At 42.7% G+C, this 12,854-nt stretch overlaps 1 protein-coding gene across 2 annotated transcripts in view; it reads right to left on the reverse strand.

Moving 5' to 3' along the window:
• The window catches only part of Zswim5 (zinc finger SWIM-type containing 5), a 101,744-nt gene extending 95,042 nt beyond the window's left edge, over positions 1–6,702 (reverse strand). The window contains exon 1 of one of the 2 annotated variants that reach the window (XM_038334086.1): positions 6,105–6,702. In XM_038334086.1, the coding sequence (XP_038190014.1) occupies positions 6,105–6,702 (598 nt within the window). The remainder of the gene's footprint in view (positions 1–6,104) is intronic. The other variant, XM_038334087.1, reaches the window with a different exon arrangement.
• Positions 6,703–12,854: the final 6,152 nt, after the last annotated feature.

Raw genomic sequence — 12,854 nt, forward strand, 5'->3', positions numbered from 1 at the left:
AAAAATTACTTGGTTCACATAGGCATAAATCGATTTCCAGTCTTCTTCAGTGTAGACTGTAAACTAGGCTTTAAACTCACATTTCAGTAGTACTTATGTTTAAAATTGTGGATGTACTTTGATCTATTAAAAAAAACTGTCTGTTTCAAATCTTCCTGTAAAATGCAAAGAAAAGTGCTCCTAGCGTTCTGTGTAAACCTGTACTGTGAAACAAATAAGGACGACCAAAACACAAGACATTTCAAACCCGTGGCCCTGGGGGCTGAATCCAGATCCTGCACACGAGGTGAGTACTCGAGCACTCAGCCACAGCACCTGCCCTAACAGTAACCTCTGAAAGGAAGTCTACTCTCTTTAGTTTGTCCATTATCTTTAAGATCTAAATAAAACTCTATTCTTGAGATGGTCATCTTTATAAGAATTAAATAATTTCTTATATTTAGAAAAAATGGTAACTCACCACTTCACATACGATGCTGTAATACTCATCCATTTCTTACGTGGGCAAGTTTGGAGTTTCCCCCACCACTCACTATGACAATGCTCACACTAAAAATTCAGGCTTCTCTTTCTTCTCCTTTCAGGATTTTTGCTGCTGATTTTTGTTTTTCTGGATGTGGATATATTATTTTTTTGTTTACTTGCTTGATTGATTGACTGTTTGCTCGGTGGGCTGATTGGTTGGCTGGCTGGTTGGCTGGTACTTTTAAGAAAGAAGTCTTGCTATTTTACATTGTGCTGTCAGGAACTCCTGGACTCAAGCTATTCTAGCTCAGCCTGTTGAGTAGCTGGGCATACAGGTGCACCGGCAACAGTTCATCAGTTGCACAGCATTGAAAAGTCCACTCAAGATTCATTCCCTTACTGAATGTTCACTTACTGAACACTAACATGCACGTACAGAGCCAGGAAGATGGCTCAGGCAATAAAGTGCTTGCCTTGCAAGTACAAGTTTCTGCACCCACGGAGAAAGCCAAGCATGGCGGTGCACTTGCAATCAGCAATAAACAGAGTCCAGGGTCTTGCTTGCTGATCAGGTCAAGCTAGCCTAAGCCATGAGCCCCCAGCTTTTAGTAAAAGAGCTTGTCTCAAAAAACAAGGTGGGGGCTAGAGAGAAGTTAAGAGTACATACTGCTCTTGCAGAAGTCCCAGCACCTATGACAGGTAGCTCACAACCATCTGTAACTCAATGAATCCAAGGACACCAACACCCACATGTACATATTGACATGTGCACAGACACACATACACAAAATAATTAAAAATAATGTTTTTAAAGAGAGGAGAGGTGAAAGGTTCTCCTAAGTATTGGAATGATACCTGATCCTGACCTCTGGGCTTCTACATATACATGCACACATAGCATATGAACACAAATAAAAAAAAATAAAACTCCATGTATACAATAAGGGAGGAAGGAGAGAACTCACTCTGAAAACAAATAAATAAATAGATAATAAAAAATAAACAAAAGTTAAAACTTGATAAACTTTTTCACTAAAAAAATGTTACCAGACCATGGAGATGACTCAACAGATAAAGACTTTAGCACTACGGCCAATAACTTGACTTTGATACCCGGGATCAAAGTGGCATGAAAGAACTGTGCCCATAAATTATCCTCTGATTTCTGCACACATCATTTCATAAATGTACACACACACAAATAAATAAGTGTAACAATTTATTTATTTTTTTAATGAGCTGGATGTAGTGGCGGACATCTTTGATCCCAGTACTTGGTGAGACAGAGAAAGGCAGATCTGTCTGTATACAGAGCCAGCCTGGTCTACAAAAACAGCAAATTCCAGGCCAGCCAGGCATACATAGTAAGATTCTATCTCAAAAAACAAGAAAATTTAATGTCACCAAATATTCCTTAAAGGTATATGGCTGCCTTTTGTGATATTCTACATATAAATTAAGCCATTTCCATTACAAAATTTTATTGTAATTATACCTATTCTATTCGAGTTTACAGAGGATACTATACAGCTTTCTAGTAGTATATCTTTTGTGTTCCCCAATATTATAGATAGAAATTAATTTCATATAAAATTCATTAACTGGAGCTACAGGTGTAAGTCAGTAGCAGAGTGCTTGCCTAGTCTGGACTCCATTCTAGATATCACAAAACAAACAAATAACAACAACAACAAAAAGAACAGTTATTATACTTGCTAAGATTCACAAGAAACTTCATAGATATTTTTATTGATGATACACAAGTATACATAATTATAGACTTCAATTGTGGATAATTTCCTGAAATTGTCTACTTCTACTACAACGGTTAGCTTTGTAGTTATAACTATACCACACAAGGTAGTATTGGCATTCATAGAAAACACAAATAAAACATTTTAAAATCATAACACTGAGGGGTCAGATTGTAAATTTATTAACACAGTTTCAAACTTAGAGAAATACATGAAAAGACTAATTTTTACCTTTTAAAAGGAACAATTCTTCTGAACTGGTATTATTTTTTTCTGAGTCAGTATTATTATGTAAAGAAATGTATCTTTAAACATAATAAACCTACATTTCTCCTTTTTGTTGACATCAAGGTAGGAAGTTTTAGTTCTCATTCAAAATGTGATGTTTTCTACAGAGCACCCATGCACACTGACTTCTACTAATGATTCTAAGTGGAAAGTACTCAGAAGTTACAGAATTTAGTTAACCTGTGGAAAGTAATTTGAAGTAAAAGAATTTAACCTATATAGTCTTCATAAAAGTTTTCTTTGCTTTTATTTTCTGTAAAAACTTTTGTGTGTTGTGCTTTTTTTGTTTGTTTAAGAGTCTTACTATGTAATCAAGCTAGGCTCAAACTCAAGATTTTCCTGCCTTCACTCGAGTGCTGGTTTTACAAGAGTATACTCTGTTATGCAAAACCAAACAAACAAATAAACAAAAACACATTATAAAGGGCTGAAGAGATGGATCATCGGTTAAGAATGCTTGATGCCTGCTCCTATAGAGGTCCTTAGCTCAGTTCCCAGCACCCACATGGGTGGCTCACACCACTATAACTCCAGCTCCTGAGGATCTGACGTGCCTTCTCCCTACACTGAAGGCACATACACTCACATGCACCCATACACACAGACTCAAGTAATTAAAAATTAAAAATACCTTTCAAATTTTTCCATTGTGAATCTTTTAAAGGATTTTAAAATGTGGTGGTTCATGTCTGCAATCCTAGAACTTAGGATACTGAGGCAGGAGGATTGACTTGAGTTTGAGGCCACCCTGATCTACAGAATAAAACCTTTTCTCAACCAAAAATTTAAGACTGGAGAGATGGCTCAGCAGTTAAGAGCACCTGCTGCTCTAAGCAAAGGACCAGGGTTTAGTTCCTAGCACCCACATGGTGGCTCAAAATTGCCTATAATTACAGTTCCAGGGGTTCCAACACCCTCTTCTGGCCTCCATGGGCATCAGGCATACATCTAGGCACTCACATGTATACATAAAATAAATCTTTAAAACAAAATTAAAAGAATGAAATACAGTTATTATAGAACTATCTGGAAGTTTCTTCCTTTCTACCTTTAACAACCCCCCGTTCCAGGATCATACTATGACTTGGAAACACTAAGGAAATACAGAGAATTCTTAGTGGGATGTAAGAATCAAACTGAGTTTGAAGTGACATTATAAGCTAAAGAACAAGATTTACTATCAGACTATATGCAAATGACTCATCTCTTTGCAATGCTTTTAGAAAACTGATCATCTGGATTAAGTCACACAAAACATTAAGAGGGATGGGCTTCAGGCTAGAGCTAAGGTGGAGAAGATGCAGAGGTCGTTGGCCAGCGCTGAGAAGCAAGCTGCTGGCAAAGAGGACGCCTCAACATATATGGCACATATATGGCACATGAAAGTGGTCGGCGGGAGGGAAGGGGAGAGGGAAATGATGTAGTTATATTTCAGTTTAAAAATTAAAAACTATGAGTTCAAGGGAAAAAAAGGGATGGGCTTCTAGTTTTTCATATTACAAGGTGATTAATGTCAAAATGCTTTAAATAACGAAATGAGATGTCTTCTTCCATACTTACTAGGACAAATTAAGGGCAGAGAAATAAAAAACACAAAGCACCTGGTTCTCAAATACAGTGTAATTCATTATTTATCTAGGAAATCCAAATAAATGAGACAATGTTTGTTTGTGTTCTTCTCGGGGTCCCTGAAATGTTCATGGACACGTCCATTACCCCATACACCAACTCTCATACAAAAAGAGGAATATGTGATTTGAATATGATCTGGATCATCCTCTAAATCTGATTTCACTTGGAACTTGACATTTTAATCATTCTAAAAATAGGTACCTCTTGGGGCTAGAGTTACAGCTCAGTAGTAGTGTGTTTGCCTAGCATGCCAGAGGCCCTAGGTTCAATCCCCAGCACTGGGAGGTGGGAGAAGGGACAGAAACTCTTCTGCCCTGTTTGCTACCTTCAAGTTTGAAATGCTTTCAAGTCCATTTCTGTCCCTAAGACAACCACTTAAACTGACTCTTCAATTTAAAATGTTTTAAATAAGAATCTTTATTAGAGTTAACTGCTCTGAACTCTCAGAAATATTAAACCTTAGAAATTAATAAAATGAACCATATTCATTTTCATATTTCAATATTAAAGTTGTATATCATAATTACCCATTTATCCAACTCATTCTTTCTAAACTATACACAAAGCACTGATATCTTTCAAATAAGCATAACTTTTCAATCCAGTGTCCCTATATTCAGGCACATAATAAATATGCATTTTACACTTACTTAAGAATTATAGTACGCTTTTTAAAAAATAAACACAAAATTCACTGACGCTCAATAACTGGAAGCAGACTGTTCTATATGAAACACTGTGATGTACCAGTTTTCAAAGGGAAATAATTCCAAATATGTTGGTTTTACCTTGGATGAAGAGAGCTAGATGCTTGGGTTTGTATATGGATGTGTGCCTGCCCTGTGAAACATCCTCCTTTCAACTCCTTTACAAAAATCAGTATTGCCTTTAGTAAATAAAAGCATATACTGTACAATAAAATACATAAGGATATGTGCTCCCAGAACGCTATAATAATCCAAAAGGCTCCAAAAGTGGTTTAATATTCTGCATAGCAAATCAATGTTAAACAATGTCGTTTTTTTCCTTTCTCCCTGATCATTCCACAAATCAGGTACACTTTAGTTAAATACTTAAAAAGATTAGCAAACTAACTGGAAGCTCAAGAGAAGAGTAGATGAAAAGAACCAGTTTCCATTTTTGTACAAACAAAAAGATAAAACAAAAGCGAATCGAAGACGTGTTAAATGAAAAGCATTTGAAACATCCAACGTGACTGGCTTTTGATTTACCCCAGTCTGACAAGGAAGGCAGACCCCGCCCCCACTCCAGATTGTGTGGCTTTTTTTTTCCCCCCTTTCCCATGGATGGGGGTGTAGAGAAGAGAAGCTGTCACATTTCCATCTTCGGTTATTGTTAATCTGCAGCCTAGATTCCCAAACATCACTGGCCCAGGGAGAAAAATATTAAAACGGAAATTTAAAATTGTCTAAAATGCACAGTATTCTGTTGTTTTTTCCGATGTGAAAGTTAATTACACCCGGATTCAATCTGCTGTAACTACAGATTGGCTGTGACAGCCTGTCCCTCAAATACTCTCTCTAAGACCTATTTCTCCAGATTCACTAACGATCCCTTCTCCTCTAAACTTAAATCAGTAAAACGCGTTTCGAAAATTGTTGCATCCAAAAGGGCACCCATCTCCCCATCCTTATGCCTTTAGTGTGGAGGAGAGAGAGAGAGAGAGAGAGAGAGAGAGAGAGAGAGAGAGAGAGAGAGAGAGAGAGAGAGAGAGAGAGAGAGAGAGGACCCCTATTAGCTCTTCAAACAAAAAGAAATGGGGCAGCCGGTGAGGGGAAAGAACAGAAGTGGACCTGAAGGAAACGTTAGGAAAAGTTTTTTATGTGACTTTTTTATCCTTCGGCGGGGGCACAGGAGTTGGGCAGAAAGCCGGGGTTGCGATCCCGGGCTTGGGAGGCACCTGCAGAAGAGGCAGGGGACGGAGAGGGGCCGGGCAGCACCTACCGACTTGCAGCACGTTCTCCACGGAGCCGCTGTCCAGCAGACGGATGCCCCGGCGGAACGGCAGCCCCTCACCGCCAACGCCGCTCGCCACGCCAGTCCCAGTGCCCAGCCCGGGGGACGCGCCTGCCCCGGCGGCCCCGGGGGCGGAGCCGGCCGGAGTGGCGGTCCCCGGGGGTGGCGGCGGCCCCTCCTCGACCGGCGAAGACCCCGCGGCGCCGGCAGCCGCTCCGGCGCCCGGGCCGCCCCGGTACTGGAAGCTGGAGTACATGCAGATCTCCCGCTCATTCCGCGGGAAGGACCAGTAGACGATGCGGCGCTGCACCGGCTCGGGGATCCGCTCGAAGCGCTCCTCCACACGCTCGTACGCCCACTTTTCTGCCACCGTCTTGGCGGCGCAGTCCAGCAAGGACTCGGGCTGCAGGTGGGGGCGGGCCCCGGGGGCCAGGCAGCCGCCGCCGCCGACCCCCGCCCCTCCGCCCGCCGCCCCGGGAGTCCCGCGGGGGTGGTGAGCTTGCGGGCTGGGCCACGAGCACAGCCGCTTGGCCGGAGAGATCGGCGGCGGCGAGAGCAGCTCCTCTCGCTCACCTCCTTCCGCCATTGCTGGGGACTGACTGACTGACTGAGGCGGAGGCGGCGGCTCGGGCTGCGGCGGAGACCCCGGCCACGGCCACGCGCCCCGCGCAAGCGCCCAGCGGCGGCGCTGTGGGGAGGGGGCGGGGCGAACGAACCCACGAGCTCGCCGGCCCGAGTGGGAAGCCGGGGCCGGTCCCGTGCTTGCGCCGCCTGGGCCCGCGCTGGTTGGCCTGGAGGAGCAGCGCGAGGCGACGCGCGCCGTCCGGGCCGCCGCGGGCGCGAGGAGACGCGGGAGCGAGCACAGGCTGCCCGCGCGCTCCGGGCGCCGCCAGCCCGGAACACAAGCCGAGCGCTCGCGCGGGGTGGCCGGGGACGAGGAGCGCCCGGGACCAGGTGCCTCCGGCCCACCTGCCGCCCGGCCGGCCAGAGAGGAACGGGGGGTGGGGAGCGGGGGGCGGAGGCGGTGAAAAGACCAGGCCGCCAGCCGTCGCCATGAAGAGATAGACTTGCGGGGCATGAGGAGAGGAAAGAACTCCAGATCAGGCTCCTGCGACAAGGCGGAATTGACAGGCGGCTGTCGCAGCTGAAGGAGCATCAGCCGAGCAGAAAGATGCCCCGAAGGAAGACCCCGGGGTGGGAGTGGAGGGTGGAATCAGAAAGTTCGAGAGATGAAAACTCTTCTCATGCCACAGTATAGGATAGCGTCGGCCCCCCCCCCCCCCCCCCGCCAGCTCAGAAACTGGCCAAGTCCACCAGCCGGTCCGAACAATGGGGCGCCAGGACCTCACCGCAGAGGCAGCAGCACCCTCCTGGGGCTCTTTGAGGGGTTTAGCACTTTGCATCCAATGGAAAGAAAGAACAACATTTTCTGTGTAGTTTTTGATAAAATTCTCTGATCCTTGCCTCTGATTTAAACTGGGATTTTGTTTTTCTTGTCTGCCTTCTGTTCCCCTGAATTACTTACCTAAAAATTAATGCGGTTTTGTTGTTGTTGTTGTTGTTATTTAATGTCTAACTGCCCAACTAGGAGTAAACTCCGTGGCAGTGAAGGTCGTGTCCATTTTCTTCACTGCTGTGTCTTCTCACCCAGGTGCATTAGTGGGTGCTCAAGAATGACAACTACGACCGTAGCTTCTCCAGAAGCAGCACAGAGATGTGACTGTCTTTTACTCAAATCGTAGAATTTGCTGACAAACTAATCACTCCATCTTTTAAAAAGTTCCAAGAATTGTGTTAGAAGATTTCCTATAGTTGAGTTCAGCTGGAGAAAGAAGAAGAAAGAAACAAAGAAGAAGAGAAGAAAGCCTGGAGCAGAAGAGTGCAGGCTGTCACTTAGACGTGAATCGCTCTTGCTAGTTGTGTGGTACTAATCACGATGCAATTGATTTGTAAAAGAGAGCTGGTAACAACGTCTGCATATAACTTGTAAGAATTAAAAAAGAGGTCAATTGCTTCTTTCATAAATGGGTAGTTGCCATTATTTCTGCAAGTATACTTGGATCACTATGAAGTATCAATCACTACTTAAACGCCTCTCCTTGAATCTTGGACCACACATAACACCCGTTCTCTTCAGTGTGTGTGTGTGTGTGTGTGTGTGTGTGTGTGCGCGCGCGCGCGCGCGCGTGTGTTCTTTTAATGTCTGTCTTGACCCCACTATTAGATTTGTAAGGACAGAAACCATTTATAAGTAAGGGATGATTCTCACCTGCCGTAATGCTTAAAATGGAAGCTGAGGGGCTGGAGCCATGGCTCAGTGGTTAACAGTATACTGACTGCTCTTCTAGAGGAGCTGGGTGCGATTCCTAGCACCCACATGGCAGCTCACAACTGTCTGTAATCCCAAGATCTAACACTAACATAGACATACATGCAGGCAAAACACCAATGCAAATAAAGATAAATTTTTTTAAATGGAAGTCACATGAAGAATATTTCATTTTTTAAAAAAGAAAGGAAAATGATGATAGACATTAGAGATAAAGAATATTTCATTTTGAATCAACTGATATTTTAATTTGATTTAATTAGTTGTTGACAAGCATGATTAATAGATCATTGGATGGAAGAAATGTTACTTAAAGATAGTAAAGTTTGATTTAAGCAGCATTTAATTTTTTTTGTGGTTTTTCAAGACAGGGTTTCTCTGTGTAGCTTTGGAGCCTATCCTGACACTAGCTCTTGTAGCCCAGGCTGGCCTCGAACTCACAGAGATCCGCCTGCCTCTGCCTCCCAAGTGCTGAAACTAAAGGCATGCACCACCACCGCCTGGCTTAAAAAAACTATTTTTGAGGGTATGGCAAAGTACAAAGACTAGCATATCTACACTCATCTATATGGCTTATGCCCATTACTCAGAATTAATCATTACTATTTACTATATCTAAGATCTCCTTCAACCATCTCTGTATAACTTCTTTAGAAGCAACTGTAATTTGAAGTTAGAGTCTATTTCCAAAGTGCATGTGTGTAACAGTTTTGTATATTTTTGTTTAATCAAATGGTTTGACTCCGTACTCTCCTACTGGTGTCTTGTTTCTTCCTATGTATGATAAAAAAAATTCTCAGGCATTCCCAGGCCCCACAAAACAGTCTGTTTTAAGAATATATCATATTCTGAGGCTGGGGCGATGACTCAGTTGGTAAAAACCTGCTTCACAAGCATGGGGAGAGCAATGGGTCAGCAGTTAAGAGATTATACTACTTTTGCAGAGAACCTGGGTTTGGTTCCCAGAACTCATATCACCACAGCTATCTGTAACTCCAGTTCCAAGGGGCTCTGATGCTCTCTTCGAGCCTACTAGGGCACCAGTCATGCACGGGTGCGCATACACAGGTAAAGCATGCATATACATAAAAACGTTAAAAGTGAGCAAATTTTTAGATTCCCCAGAACCCACATAAAATCCCAAGTGTCTATAACCCCAGTGCTATAGGGTACTAAGATAGGTAGTTCCTCATAGCTCACTGACTAGCCAGCCTAGCAAAACTGACGAGCTCTGGGTTCCGTAAAAGATCGTCTCAAAGATTAAGACGGAGAACAACCAAGGAAGACCCTCCATACCACACACACAAACACACACACATTGACATGAGCATCCACATACACATGTACTCACAAACACATATAAACACCACATAAACACACACACATGAATTTATCACATTTCAGGAACAGCGAGACAACTCAATGGGTAAAGATATCTGCCTCCAAATCTGAGTTCAATTCCCATGAGCAACATGGCAAAGGAAGATACTACCCAAAGATGTCCTCTGACCCACGCTTGCACTCTGTGACATGTTCATGCCCCCAAAGAAATAAATCAGAAAACTTTTAAAGAAGAGTATGTCACATTTTGTTTCTTTTTTTTTTTTTTTTTTTTTTTTTTTTTTTTTTTTTTTTGGTTTTTTTCGAGACAGGGTTTCTCTGCAGCTTTTTTTTTTTTTTTTTTTTTTTTTTAGAGCCTGTCCTGGAACTAGCTCTTGTAGACCAGGCTGGCCTCGAACTCACAGAGATCCGCCTGCCTCTGCCTCCCGAGTGCTGGGATAGTATGTCACATTTTGAACATAGCATGGTGGTTTGTGCCTGCAATATTGTTATTTCAGAGGCTAAGGTAGATGGATCGCCATTTCAAGACTAGCTTGAGCTACAAAGTGAGTTCAAGGTTAGCCTGAACTCACTTTGTTTGGAGATCCTATCTCCAAAAAAAGGGGGGGGGTATCTCACAATTTTTAAAATAGAATGCCCCTACTTGTTAGCTATGAATACTGAAAGAAGTGACTTAAACCTTATATGCATCAGCTTTATCATTTGTACAGTGCAGTGAAGAATTCTTATCTAACAAGGTTGTTTTATAATTAATATATGTGGATTGTATAGAATAATACCTACTACATGCTTACTTAATAAATGTTAGCTATTTATTTCACTAATGGTAAACATTAGTATTTCCTTTCTTCCAAATAGTATTTCAATGAACATCCTTCTCTGGGTGCCCTTACATCATATATTCTAGAATCTTTCCTGAGAATGTAACTAGAATGGAACTTAATTATAGAAGAGAAACACTTTCCTCTGTAGAGATCGCTGACAGTTCGTGACTGGTGCAGAGTCACAAATTCTTGCAGAATCTAGAGGTGTCAAATAATGGCCATGGATCGCCTCTTGCGGTTTTTGTGAGGGAAGGCATTTGGGAGTAGCTCAGCCCTTTGATTCTGTCTCTGGATCACTCATGTAGCTCGCATCAGATATTGGCTGAGGATGTAATCATTTGAAGGCTTCCTTTGGCAGTCATGTGACTGGAAAATTTAGGTAGGTCTTAACAGAACTCTGTTAAGGAGTTCTCTCCAATAAATTGATTTCCTGTAAAAAGAACTGGAAACAAAGTCGACGGCACAATACCTTTATGCTTTAGCCTTGGAGTTCACATGCCATCACTACTGCATCTAGCCTATCCTGACTTCAGGGTCTGAGAAGACTACATGGGAAGAGGGAGATTAAAAGGGACATATTGGATGTTGCCTGCCACAACTAACTCTCACTAGCACTGCATGCAAGTGCTATTTTTCTAGGTATTAAGAATAAAAACACATTAATGGAGGCTGTTCTATAACTGTGGAGAGATGCAGAACAAGCTACAGAATGATACAGAGGCAGGGAAATCTAGTAATAATGATCCTGCAATCGATGCAGGATTTTTTGCAGTTTTTAGCTGGGGAAAAATAGCATTGCTGAAAAGAATTCATTGAATTGTGTCTGTTTTAATTCAACTGGCTTCTAAATGCTGCTTTGTAACTCTGTTGTGTATCCCTAACTGATTGGTATTTTATCCTCTTTTACTATATCAAGGAAGACTGAGAAAAGCTGTCTTAAGGCCACAAGCAAATGAGTAACAGAACCAGAACTCAAATCCATGGTGTTAAATTCAGAATCCAGTGAAATTTCCTGTTGGTACCATGGTTTTCTCAAAGAATTTGTAAGGCCAGCATCAAAATGACCATGATTATCTCTCCTGAACACAGATTTGTATTTGACAAAGAAAGGCAGGAATGGCAACTAGAACTTCCAGTGAAGTATGGGAACCATTCCATTGTCTGCTTCAAGTGGGGAAAACTGTAAAGGAAAGGGGGGGTCAAAAACAAAAGGAAGGAGAAGACAGAAGGGAAAGGAGACACAGACTGATATGTGGCAAGAAACATTAGAAATATAAGCAAATGGGATAATAATGAAACCCGAAGTAAAGCCTCGTTAGTAGGTGGTGTGTGGACTTACTATGGAGGTGGGTGGGGTTATTGAGAGCCAGGTGACGTCACTGCTGACATCTGCCAGCTCCTTTCAAGACAATCCCTTGGCCTAAATGAAAATGATACCAGTTTGTTGGTATTGACATTTTCTGGTTCTCTAAATACAAACTCCAACACACAGACTGCAAGGAGCTCGCAGTCTACTTCCAGAAACAGACACTGAACAAACACGTAAATACAGATGGTAATAACATGTCATGTGAGACATTTGGGAATATGCAAGATGATGTTGGGAATAGCAAGTTTCCCAGATTGATGGGAACTCAAAGTTTGCAGTGAGAATTAATGAGAAAAACTGCAAAGGAGACAAGACATTGTGAAAAACCTTAAAATGTCTAATTAAGGATATGAATACTCTTGGGTTGGCCGAGATAAGCTGGTAAAGATGCTGTGGACATGAGAACAGCTGTCAAAAGGCAAGGGTTTGGGGATGGTTCGTCAGTCAGAAGTACTATCCACTTGCTAATGCAAAGGAAGAATTAGGAGAATTAGCGTTTGGAGGCAGAGAAGGAGCTGTAGGCTGCACCCACAGCATAAACCTGTAGCACAGAGCACGAGGACCTCCAGACGTAGAATAAACAGTGCCTTTTGCCAATTCTCACCCTGGACCATCTGGGCTAACGTAACACTGGCTTTGGACCTGCGTTTGTCGTTTGAGTCCTCTCCTCTAATGAGAAACTGAGCCGGGCGGTGGTGGCGCACGCCTTTAATCCCAGCACTCGGGAGGCAGAGGCAGGCGGATCTCTGAGTTCGAGGCCAGCCTGGTCTACAAGAGCTAGTTCCAGGACAGGCTCTAAAAAAGCTGCAGAGAAACCCTGTCTCGAAAAACCAAAAAAAAAGCAAAAAAGAGAAACTGATCCATTTCGAGGAGAA

This window comes from Arvicola amphibius, chromosome 6, assembly GCF_903992535.2.
Source record: "Arvicola amphibius chromosome 6, mArvAmp1.2, whole genome shotgun sequence".
Classification (NCBI taxonomy): domain Eukaryota; kingdom Metazoa; phylum Chordata; class Mammalia; order Rodentia; family Cricetidae; genus Arvicola; species Arvicola amphibius.